At 26.6% G+C, this 12,496-nt stretch overlaps 2 protein-coding genes across 3 annotated transcripts; one reads left to right on the forward strand and one right to left on the reverse strand.

The window, feature by feature from the left end:
* Window positions 1-258: 258 nt before the first annotated feature.
* Window positions 259-3,245, forward strand: LOC107170286 (eukaryotic translation initiation factor 3 subunit B-like). Its single transcript, XM_089224044.1, has 8 exons — window positions 259-367; window positions 440-548; window positions 612-795; window positions 871-990; window positions 1,744-1,903; window positions 2,347-2,373; window positions 2,747-2,796; window positions 3,049-3,245. Exons 2-8 carry the CDS (start codon window positions 473-475, stop codon window positions 3,089-3,091), a joined length of 660 nt encoding a protein of 219 aa, XP_089080170.1. The 5' UTR covers window positions 259-367; window positions 440-472; the 3' UTR covers window positions 3,092-3,245.
* A 2,249-nt stretch (window positions 3,246-5,494) lies between these two features.
* On the reverse strand, window positions 5,495-8,796 carry LOC107170285 (methionyl-tRNA formyltransferase, mitochondrial). 2 transcript variants are annotated; one of them, XM_015520356.2, is made up of 5 exons: window positions 8,453-8,794; window positions 8,180-8,386; window positions 7,788-7,910; window positions 7,278-7,456; window positions 5,495-6,014 (listed from the first exon to the last, which is right to left on the reverse strand). In XM_015520356.2, the coding sequence occupies exons 1-5, from the start codon at window positions 8,650-8,652 to the stop codon at window positions 5,647-5,649; spliced, it is 1,077 nt and encodes a 358-aa protein (XP_015375842.1). In that variant the 5' UTR covers window positions 8,653-8,794; the 3' UTR covers window positions 5,495-5,646. The 2 variants fall into 2 exon arrangements, with proteins under 2 accessions (XP_015375842.1, XP_015375844.1); XM_015520358.2 differs by lacking the exon at window positions 7,788-7,910 and having other exon boundaries at window positions 8,453-8,796.
* Between the last annotated feature and the right edge of the window lie 3,700 nt (window positions 8,797-12,496).

The following is a 12,496-nucleotide window of genomic DNA, read 5'->3' on the forward strand; positions in this document are numbered from 1 at the left end:
TCGTTATTTGTTAGTATAATATTATGTAAAACCAAATCCGCATTGAAATAAGAAAATATTATAATGTATAAAAAGTAATTGAATGTTTTATACTATTTGGTATAATACAATTATGGTAACAGGTTAACCACACGGTTTACATAGAACATGTACTTTATTGCCAGTGTAAATATTGTAATGCTTTGATGGTTTCATTACTGTGCATGATTCGAACTCTTATTAATATCAAATGTAGGAATAAGAATAACGTATTGTAAATATTATATGGTTGGGAAGCCGATACACAAGTTCCCGACGCTTGTGGTTACTCGTAGTCAACCGTGGTTCTAATGCTGTCTTGACCAAGCCGACTTTTTCCAGTCTCGTAGTAATTCTTACTATTCAAATCTCTTGCGTTTTCTGCTCATAACTTTTATTTCATCGTGTTGGCTTTTCATAGTTGATTACAAATAGGCCACACAGCCGACTCGTCATGGCGACGGCCAGCAGCTATACCGACACCAACGAATCGAACGAACTGACCGTCGACTACAAAACCGACGAAGAAGGTAAGACAGATGAATAATTGGACCTTAAGTTTCCACTCATTAGTGTGACGTCGTCATGTTTAGTATTGCTCAATCTCGCACTGCAGAAGAAACTCGAAGTGTCCACCGTCATCAAAATCAAGGGTATTCCCGAAGTCACACCCAAAAGCTTCGACAAACTCCGAATATATATCATTAAAGTATTTACACGGTTCGGTAAAATACTCAAAGATTACTATCCAAAGTCTGAGAATGGTCACACTAAAAAGTGAGTGCTTATTATAAACTTTCCACTTTGAATTTGAACGTACATTCTAAAAACGCATTTGTTTTATTTTATTAGTTACTTATTCATTGAATATGAAGACCACAAAAGCGCACTGGAAGCTGTTAAGTGGACTAATACTTCCGAACTAGACAGCGAATATACTTTTTTAATACAATTAGTTCCCGACTTTAAAAGGTGGGTTGAATTAATAATTTGCTTTTTCTCGTACATAATATTACTATCTATTTATTTTATTTTTAAACTAAGTACATAACTAATTTGTTGAAAAGGGTAATTAAGTGGTTAGATTTTTGACTGTCTTTACATTTCAAGTTTTAAATGTTGATGTACCTATTAATATTATTTATTTATTGATCAGTTTTTAATAGTAAATAACATATTTACTAAAGAAGTACCTTCAAGTAATTTCACAAAATTGTTTTCATAATTATGTATTTAATCAAATTTTTGTTTTGTACCTAATACAATAACACCTTTGGTGTCTGTATTTTATTTTAAGGATTGGGACTTAATAGTATTATGTGGTATTGTTCATTTATTATTATAATAAGACAAACTGACTAAGTTAAAGTAAATAACACTTTTTTTGAATTCAATAAATATTAAATTAACATGTTACAATGTATTTAAATAATTTGCCATTTTAATTTTTATATCTTTTACCTATCTATTCAATTTCTAATTTGCATACAAGAATGAGTAATCCAATCTGAAATTTTCAATTTTATGTTGCAAATACTTGACTATAATATGTTAGTATTTTATAATTTAGTTATTCTATTTTTTATGATTAGATAACACATAAATAATACTATTATTTCCTATAATTTTACAAAAAAAAAAGTACCACTTTTAAAAAACAGATTAAATACTTATGTCACTTTTAGCTTTTGAAATTACTAATATTAACTTTTTGCGTTATTATAGAATAGCAACTCTGCTACAGCCAATATCAGGCTATGATGTGCATTTTTTCTTGAGTAAACCTACTACATATGGTCAATATTTTGTAAACAAAAACTTAAACAGTCGTATTCAAGGTTGGATGAATAACTTTCCTCATATACCAGATCTAGAAAAACATAGAGTAAGTTACAATTTATTGTTTGATCATTTGTTTCTAACTAATAACATAGATGTCTAAGGTGAGAGCAAATTACCTGAAATAGGTACATATAGAATGATATGAAAATCAATAAGTAATAATTTCTATTTTTTCAATTAAGTACCTACTATTAAAATATAAATCTGACTTACAAATTTATAATGCATTCACATAATGGTATACTTTGGTAATACGTCTAACTCGTTAGCTATGTTTAGAGTTTATGGAATGGATGTTGTCTAAATAACTTTATTGTTTATTATTAGAAATTTTATCGAATTATAATATGATGTATTTATATAGGTACCTACAATCTACATAGTATTTAAATTTGTGGCAATGAGTATATCTATTGATAATTAAAATACATTTGTATATATTACATCAATAATTTAATTTAATTAGATATTTCTATTTTTTTCTAGGTTATTATCAAATATTGCATTATAAAGGTAGATAAATTAAGTTAATTTTGGTTAATTAACCGGCATAAACAACTATTTTGCACATATTTTTAAATTTATTCATTAACATTTTTTACTTGTAAATTAACTGAAGTTTATATAGTTCTGTATCTTTCTCTCTATAACTGTGACAAAACAGTTTGAAGGGTAACTGCCTCACATACTGGTGCCGTCTGGTGGAGAAATAAGTCTGCGATGTAATATGGAACATTTATTGCTTGTGTACATGTTTGTTTTCCTTATATCTAGGCTCTAGTAGTCTAACCAAGCTTCTTAATTTTTCTAAATCTCATAGTTTGTATTACTCATATCTTCTGCATTTTGTGGTAATATTTTGTTCCATCGTCTTGATGTTTTTCAGATGATGGCAGACGCTCAATTGGCCATGGCCAAGAAAAAAGATCCCAAAAAGTAAGTCAAATTTCATTAGTTACCTAAATGTTTGTTGAGTATGAAAAAGACAAAAGCTCCTCGGTTGCTGTTACACAAGAATACAAGATAATAATTTCCAACTAATAAAAAGTCATACTTTATTAATAATTAATATAATCATTTTTTGACTACAAACAGTGAGCTTAATTAATTTATTAGCTAATAAAATATTTGATTCAAAGTGTACAGCAATTTTAATTTTTAATCTATTTTTATGTCATAATACTTTAGGTCAACGGTACTCGACACTCATACTAAGCATTCATACCAATAATATGTTATTTTAAATTTTAATCATACTATCATAAGTGGGACACATTTAAATATTTAATATAGTATTATAGTTTGTTAATAATTCTAGCAATTGTAATTCTTTTTAATATTTGTATATACTTGGCTCATATTGAATGATTGCTATTTACAAGTAAATTAAAAAGATATTTAATAATAAATTGTATATATGATTTATTTATTTTTAGTTGTATTGTTATTACTTTATTAGTCATTATACCCAACTCATGATTTTTCAGCCTGTAGCAAATATGTTTGCCAAAACTCCAGTATCTCAATTTCTGTAACTTGTATTAGTACTATGTCATGACTAGGGCTCGGATGTTGTTGCATTTGCAATTTTTTTTCTATTGTTCGGATTTGTTGCTAAGTAAGTTATAAATTTATTTCAAACGAGTACCAATTAATATATAAAAATTTTAAGGGAAACTTTTTGCAACTTTTGACCTTTTTTCAATTTTATTTCAATTTTGTTGATTGTCGTCATTTTCAATACAATTTTATATATTTTTTTATGTTTTCATTTTTTTGTTGTTAGATTATACAGTGCAATAACTTTTAAGGTAAGGTAAGGTTTTTTTAAAAAAACAAATCAAAAATAGTTTAAATAAAAAGTTTTAAATTTTGATAAAATTATTTGTAGATTTCTGAAAAAATAAGAAGACCGCACAATTTACCAGATTTTTAATGACAACTGGCGAGAATTTGAATCTTTTTTATTATCTACTCGTTTAAAATCTATCTAATAAAACTTTATAATATTACTTAATAAAATGACTCAATAATTTGTTAATATATTTTATTTTTATTTTTTTGGTACAAAATATTTTTTTATTGCAATTTTTAAGTACAATTTTGGGTATTTTTCACAGCAATAATGCAATCAATTTTAACATTTTTAGTGCAACAACATCCGAGCCCTAGTCATGACTAATAGATAAAGTAAAATATATTACCTATATCAATATTATATTATATTACATTATTTTCAAAACATATTTTAATATATTTTGAAAAAGTGAATTTTTTGAGCTAATTAATTTTCTTTAGCCATAATAATTCTTATAAAATGACAAGTTACTTATGTGGGGTTGCATGAACAATCACTAAATATTTAATCAATCAATTATCAATAGTGAGCTAAACATCCCTTAAACATGATTTAGTGGCCCATGACTAGTATATTAAATTTTATTGAATCATTAGATTAATAAATTGTTCATACTACCTATTAAAAGACAATAAGTCTATATTACGTAAAATTCTTGTCCCGGATAACCATTGAAGAATTAAATATGGGTATGTAGTATATGTATAGCTATTATCTTGAATTATTTTTCCTTTAATATGTGTCCATTCTCACTCAATATTAATAGCTATATGCAATAAGTTAGTTTACTAATTTGTCACTTGACACTATCTTACATAAATATCTTCCTTACTAATGATGATTGGACAATATTCATATGATAATCACCTTCTAAATATTTAAAATATACTTATAACAAAAAATCTAACACAATCAAGCTAAAGTAATTAGTATCACCACAGAATATATGAAATTATATTTGTATAATAATAATGTATAATAATATATTATATAATATTATATATAATTATATTATAATTTTTATAATTTCATATATTCTGCAGTGTCATCTTAAATCACATTATCTTGTAATTTCCACACATATTAATACTCAGATATTTGTAAATAAATAAATTTAAATAATTTAGCCTCTGATTTTTGTTCATATAAATTAATATGTTTTTGCAATAAAGATAATTTGTTATGTGGATAACATTATTAAACAATTAAAAGTTATTTGTTATTAGTTAGTGACTTATCTTATGATCATACAGCGTTTTTCATACATGATGCTAAATCTTCAATTTAAGATAATATTTTCTTTATTTTAATTCATTATATTATGTATCATCAATAATAATATAATACTTATTATTGTGTGATATCTAACAAAAAATATCAATAATCTCACTTGGAGATTGAGGTTCACATTTTCAAATCGAAAGATATATAGGTAATTGATTAAAAAAAAAAAAAAAAAAAACAATTGAAATCAATAAATATTTATGTTTGCTGGGTGAATTAATAATTGCTATGATATTATTATTATTATTATAATGGCTTGTAATTCAGAAATTATTACTTGATAAAAATCAAAAATATATTTTTCCGTGCGCAATCTTCTACATTTTTATGAAACTCAAACCTTGATATTATAAAAATATTATGTCACTTACTGTGAGGACCTATGAAAATACCAATTTGGATTTCCTAAGCTTTGAATAACTCAATGTATTACCCACATAATATTTCATTTAAAAAATAAAGCTTGGTTAAAACTATTGATAACTCAGTATATAAATTCAAAATTTTGTAACAATATTATTTTTATTAATAACTTTACTCTAAAATATACATTATACAATCATTTTTTTGCAATAAAAGAACCCCAATCTATTTACTAGTTACAGGATTTGTTAATTGCAAGTTTACATAAAATTTCAATCAAATTACTGCGTATTATCAAATTTTCGTTCACTAATTGGTTTGTTGTAAACAAAACCATTGAAAAAATCTTTACCCGACATTGTCTTATGTCTAGGGATTTTAAGTTTTTCAATAGACACACAACCTCCTTTTCCGCCACATATAACAAATAATTTTTTTCTTTGCTTATCATATACTAAATCTCCTGGTTGTAACTGAGTTTTTGCATTTGACATCTGATAATTGCATACTTTCAACAACTTAACAGGTGTCCCGTGCCAAGTGGTTGTTAATGGCCACAAGCCACATAATGCTCGATATTTGTTATAAACTAAATTGGAGTCCATAACATTCCAATCAATAATGGATAGAGTCTTGTCCACTTTTGGTGCTATAACATTAATTTAAAATCAATTATTAAACATATCTTATAACTTCAAAATATAGATATATTAATGTAAAACTATAGTATTATTTGCATGTTGTTTTTAAAAATCCATTTAATTGAGTAACATTTTTAATAATACTCTTAGTTTATGATAAGACTTAAAATGTTGAATTTAAGATGGATCTTAACAAGTTTTTTTTAAAACCTTAAAAACATATCTTAAATGCTTTAGTTATTACATTTAATGATTTTCAAAAATGCTTTAATTTTTTATGCAAGTTTTAAATTAGACTATGATATTTAAACAATTAAAATAAATTTTTTTAATAGAAAATACTATTTTATTTTATTAATTTAATTATATTAATACTGTGGTAATTTTCACTGGTTAGCGTACACTGGTATCCTGCCCGTATATTAATAAGATCTATATGATGAACTAGTTTTTATTATATAGTTATGTAGAACAAAGTACTATAAAATATATGATAAATTTACTTAACAAGTCAATTTGAAGTTGGAATATTTCTGGGTTTGTTTTGTTTACTTTTATAACTTATAATAACTTTTATTTTTAAATAATTATAACTTTTAAAAACTAATATTTTCTATCATAAATAAAAATGTGTATGGTTCACTTCCTCAGCTTGTTAATTGTATTATAATAATATTTTGTTTATTTTTAATATATTTTAAATATCAAAATGTTTTTTTTTTTTTTTTAATTTAAAAACATTTGATTTCACAATGGAGTTTATAAAATCTAACTTATTTTATATTATACATTCATAACATAATCTAAATTCAAAACATAGAATAAATGTATTTATTTAATAAAATTGCGAGAAAAATTGTTATTTGCTTTCCCTAACCTGTGATACCAAGTAACCATATAAACTTGAAATCAAATGGATTACCTATTAAATTATATTTATTGTTTGGTATTAACAATAGTATTCATGTGTACGAGGTTAAATGTATCCACTTGGTCACATATTGAGATTGTGCAGTTATAAGTTTTACTATTTGTTAAAATCAACGTTCCAAGTTACATGCAGTATTGCATACATTATTACAGCCACAGACCGCCTGACTCTGCTAGTGCTATTAGTTCACCATGGTTGCTGCATAGACCAACAATAACACAGTATACGCCAACCTGTGTAGATAACCATGTCAAATACTATAGAAAATACTTCTTTATTTCTATCATTTGAAATAAAATTTTTAAAGTTTATAACTGTATAAATATCTATTATGTTTTACCATAAGTTATCCCATGTTCAGATTGTGGTACTGCATACTTTAAATTCCTTGTTAATTCTTTAAATGAATCAATTAACAAATGTCCACCCATATCTGATAATTTCTTTTTTAGTTCATCAGCTGTTTCATCTTTACCAACTGAACAACTATGTTGTCTAACAATTTCACCAACATCAAACCTAAAAAATAAATTGAATATACTCAACAAATAACGAATAAATAAAATAGGTATGTATTTATAAATATTCATCGTACATCATACTATAATATATACAGTTTGTCCCTTAAGTTCTGTATCACCATAAGTAGGTCTGCGAGTCCTTAACTCATCAAAATTTAAAAAAAATTAAATGCAGTCTTTTCAACAATTATCTAAGAAAATTCTATTTTTATACATTTCTTAGATATGACTGTTTAAAAAAACACCATTTAAATTGACTTTTGGAATATACTGCATAATACTAATAAATAAATAATATTATGAGAACATTTAAAAGTTAATAATTTTACCTACGAGGGTGAATTTTCATTATTGTTACTCCAGATGTTAGATCACCATTAAGTATAGTATATATTATAGGCGCAGCTCCTCGCCATCGGGGTAAAAGACTAGCATGTACATTAATCATTCCTCTAAAACCAAATAAATACATTATTTAATAGAATATAGTCCTAAAAATTTAATTGAAATGATAGGAATGATGTATCTAAATTATGAATTTACAGCACATAGAGCTTAAATTATAAAAACTTATTATTCATAGTCAAAAAAATGCATATTATAAATAAATATATATTATAGGTAATAAAACAAATTATTATAAATGCTATATAATTTTTACTAATTTATTAAAATAAAATAATATTTAATGTTATGATTATAGGTTATATTGGATTCTTACTGTGGAAAACATTTTATAATTCTTTCTGGTATTAATCGTCCAAACGATACCACCACTCCAATATCATATTTTCCATCCAAGAGTGTTGTGTTAACAGGCCAATTGAATATATCTAATTTTTCTTGTTTGGCATAATTTTTGACATTGACACCATTACCTGTAGAAGTTGTGACAACATCTACTTTGGAAATAATAGTCTGTGTTCTCCTATAAAAATTTATGTCGACAACTAAATAAAATAATTTAATATCGCTAGTAAACAAATATGATTACATTTTTGATGTTAGCATCTGAAGACTTTTGACCGAAAAATCATCATTGCCAAAGAACATAACACGCCAAGGAGGACCTTTTGAACCGCATTTATTTTTCAATGAAACGGCTGAATATGAGAATGATGATTTTCCCAACACTATGATCAAACTTTTGTGAAACTTGAAACCACTACTAAACTTCAATAAATTACAGTTCATTTTGCTACAACAACCGATTCGAACAAAACCTATGATGAAAATAAACAAAACAATGTCATTAGGGATTGTATTTCCATTATTTTCGGAATACTAGTCGGATGTACCATGCACAAGACGTTAGTATATCTTATATAGTGTTATACTATATTGTTATTAGAAGAAAATCATGTTGAATGATAAATTGATAAATGATAACGGATAAAATAATGATAAGGGCTCTGGGCACGTGGTACATCGAAGTATGGTTGCGCCCATAGACCTTATACTCATAGACGGAACATCCAGGCGGGTTGCGGGTGGGTGGTGCGGTCTTTCCTAGCGTGCCAGCAGTGATGCCATTCCTTGCGACCAAAAAGTATAAGGTCTATGGGTTGCACAGATATACGAATGGCTCGGCTCTAGGCCATGATTTAAGATAAGGTATTATCTTAAGCCGTGCTCTAGGCAGGAAAAATGTTTTGTAGAATCACAGTAGAATCCATGACGTCATATCTCATGAAACTGTGATAAGGTGAACTATGATAACGAGAATATCATGTTTTGTTTTTCAAGTTTCAACTGAAAGTCTGAAACTTGAATTTGCTTTTACTTCACTTAAATAAAGTTCAATAAGTTTAAACTTGTATAAACAACACTATGTATTCCTGTGAAGTTTGCGAAGCAATACCTATAACGATACATAAAATAGTACATACAGATTCAAAATATTATGATAAAGTAAAATAAATTAACTTACTAAGTACCCAGAATATTTATCTACCTACTTTTATTTAAGTCCGATATTTACCAATAATAATTGTATTCACTGAGCCAGACCTGCATACAACACCAACAATGTAGTACAGTGAAACCTTCTTTAACGGACACCTCTCAATAGCGGACACCTCCAAATAACGGACGGAATTTTGGGAACGGTGTAATGTGTACTCACTGTATTTCCCCTCTTAATAGCGGACACCTCCAAATAGCGGACGACATTTAAGCGACCGAGAGTGTCCGGTATTTAGAGGTTTCACTGTAATAAATTAGTTTACCTACTCCTCTTCATCGTTTTATATGTTCCGTAGTTCTCGCCCTTTTTGGATCATCAGGATTATCTTCAGTTTCACTGTTCATTTTAAAAGAATTCCTTTTTTAAAAGAGTTCCCGGGAGAGTCGAAGAACTTAACCTACATACGCGGAAAGCCACAACTATCATTTTTTTAGTTTCAATTAGATAATTAAATTAATAATAATTACATTTTTAATACAGAAAAGGTACATGGTTATTAAGGTACATGCACCTTAATAACTAAGTTCTCTAAGAAATAAATTACTCTTGTTTTTCAAAAGTTCAATTACTTGGTCAGAATCTAAATTATTTAAAATATCTTTTTTTCGAAGCCCCTAGTATAAAAGCTCAAATTTATCTTCGTTCATGATTATTCTCAAGTAAGTTGGTAATTACTTTTAAAATTGAAAACGATCGCTCGCAAATAAATTATGACGACATACAATAACTAACGAAGGCACGGCAAATTATACGAATTGCGGAAAAAAATCCCCAACCCTAGGAAAAATAATCCTCAGACCGCAATATTACTCACAACTCATAAAAATGGTTGAACATAATATATTTTTAAACGTTAATTAACACCTACTCACAGTAATAACATAATAGCATATAAAAATATTTCGAATAATTAATGCGTCAATAATACAAAATATATATAATAATAATATAATAATTATCAAACAATAATCATTAAACGTAGGCACCTATTCACAGTAAAAACATATAATAATATAATTGTTTGTAGTTTTTTGGAATTTTCAACAAATGTTTATATGGTGTTTTCTATGTATGAATGTATGATAACATTTTAAATATTTTAGAGCTATTTATAAATCAAATGTTATGATTATGACTATATATTAGACAAAAAACTGTTCACATTTTTAAATGTAATTATAACGGAAAACAAAAATAATTAATACCAAAAATTACAAACATTTTCTAAAAATGCAAAAAATTTTCAATTTCTATAGCTAAGTATTGCAAATTCAAAACAAGTTTTCTCATAAGTGTTTGAAAAAAATCTAAAATACTCTATGGGACATACTAGGTACTCGGTATTTTTTATATATATTTTTAATTAAAATTATAAGGATAAAAAATATTTAAAAATATAATTTTTTAATTAAAACTTTGTTTTTCTAACAACTATATTAATTTATTGAATGAAATAATATAACAATATAATATAATATAATATACGTATTTGTAACTTCACCATGTGAGCCGGTGTAACAGGCGATTTTTACCCCCGGATATTTTTATCGGGTGTAAAATTAACCTAAGATAAATTTACCGGGGGTAAAGTAAACCTAGTATATTTATACCCCCGGTAAAATTATAAGGGGGGTAAAAATATTTGAGGGTATTAAAAACCTGCGACACCGGATCTAAAAGTGTTACAATGTTAGGATTGTTCTCACAGCCAGAAGCAAAAGAAGTATTTAAAAAACCTACAAAACAACACAAAAGCCACTATTAACAATGTACGCCCTGACGCCATGTAAAGCCGAACGTCTGCCAAGGACCACTGTCGGGGAGGAGAACAGTTTCAGGTAAGTACCGAATATATTATATTGTAATATACATTATTATTATAAACATTAATAATCGATGACAGTGTGTCAGTGTATATAGGATAGTATTGTTCACACAGAGCCTCTTCTGCTGACGGTTTAAATGGGAGGGGGGGAGGGAGTACCGAAAGAGAAGTAAAGAATTTTTAAAATTTTCATTAGAAATAAACAATCCGTACGGCGTACAACGATTACATGATAAAAGTATAGGTAAGAAAAAGAAAATAACATGGAAGGTGTGATTAAGCAGCTACCTATTAATGACTCATGGTTCAAGTGAAGAATAAAATAGTTTATTTTTCCCGTTCATTGCCAGTATCACCTGTTATGCATAATGTAGTCAATATAGATCAATATAACATACAATGTCGTTGTACCCAGATTTTTTTTACTGATTATGTATAATAGATAATATAATATTTCGAAAATACTAAAATATAATAGTTGACAACTTTTTAATCACAAATTCAAAATTTTAAGCACGCATTTGTAGATACCGACATCAGTAATTCTATGGATGAATTAAAAAATAATAATTAATTAATAACTATTAATTAATAATGATTAATGAGATGGTATACAAACATATTGTATGAGATACTGTGTAAATAATAAATATATAGTTGTATTTTTCTGAACAATTCCTTAATAATTTTTCTGCTTGCATATCAATAATATATTCTACACGAATATTCGATATTATATAACAATTTTTGTTTAGGTACTATATTTATAAAAAAAATGTGATATTTCCGATCATTATTTTTTTTTTACAAAATATTTTACATCCAACGATTTTGGAAAAAAATAATCGAATTAATTATAATCTAAAACTAATCGAAAGCAATTCTTACGAAAGTGCATGATATAGTTCTAATAGTTTATAATGTTTATTGTTTATATGATATTGTATTAAAATATTTAAGAATAATACTCGTGAAAATTGTTATACCTACCGGGAACGGTTCTAGGTCACTTTGTACGGTTATGCATAAAAAGTACGAAACGATTTATCCTCAAACCAGGTATATATCTATGATAATATAAGGTATTATGAATTTATGAATTATGATAACTAGGGCTCGGATTTCAATGCATTTGCATTTTTTTTTTGGGATATCTTACGCGATGCTTTCCAAGCTACAAAAATATGTTTTAAGTACTTCGCAATCTAACCACAATAATTTTTTGGGGAATTTTTCGCTTTCTTTGA

This window comes from Diuraphis noxia, unplaced genomic scaffold (genome assembly GCF_037042655.1).
Source record: "Diuraphis noxia isolate RWA-SAM2 unplaced genomic scaffold, SU_Dnox_SAM2 contig0003, whole genome shotgun sequence".
In the NCBI taxonomy this organism is placed as follows: Eukaryota; Metazoa; Arthropoda; class Insecta; order Hemiptera; family Aphididae; genus Diuraphis; species Diuraphis noxia.

Coding starts and splice junctions, on each gene's coding strand:
- LOC107170286 (XM_089224044.1), top strand. CDS start 473: ATGGCGACGGCCAGCAGCTATACCGACACCAACGAATCGAACGAACTG. Junction 1,904..2,346: donor CAGATCTAGAAAAACATAGA/GTAAGTTACAAT, acceptor ATTTTTTTCTAG/GTTATTATCAAATATTGCAT. Junction 2,374..2,746: donor TCAAATATTGCATTATAAAG/GTAGATAAATTA, acceptor GATGTTTTTCAG/ATGATGGCAGACGCTCAATT.
- LOC107170285 (XM_015520356.2), bottom strand. CDS start 8,652: ATGAACTGTAATTTATTGAAGTTTAGTAGTGGTTTCAAGTTTCACAAA. Junction 7,911..8,179: donor ATTATAAAATGTTTTCCACA/GTAAGAATCCAA, acceptor ATTTGGTTTTAG/AGGAATGATTAATGTACATG. Junction 7,457..7,787: donor ATGAAAATTCACCCTCGTAG/GTAAAATTATTA, acceptor TTTATTTTTTAG/GTTTGATGTTGGTGAAATTG.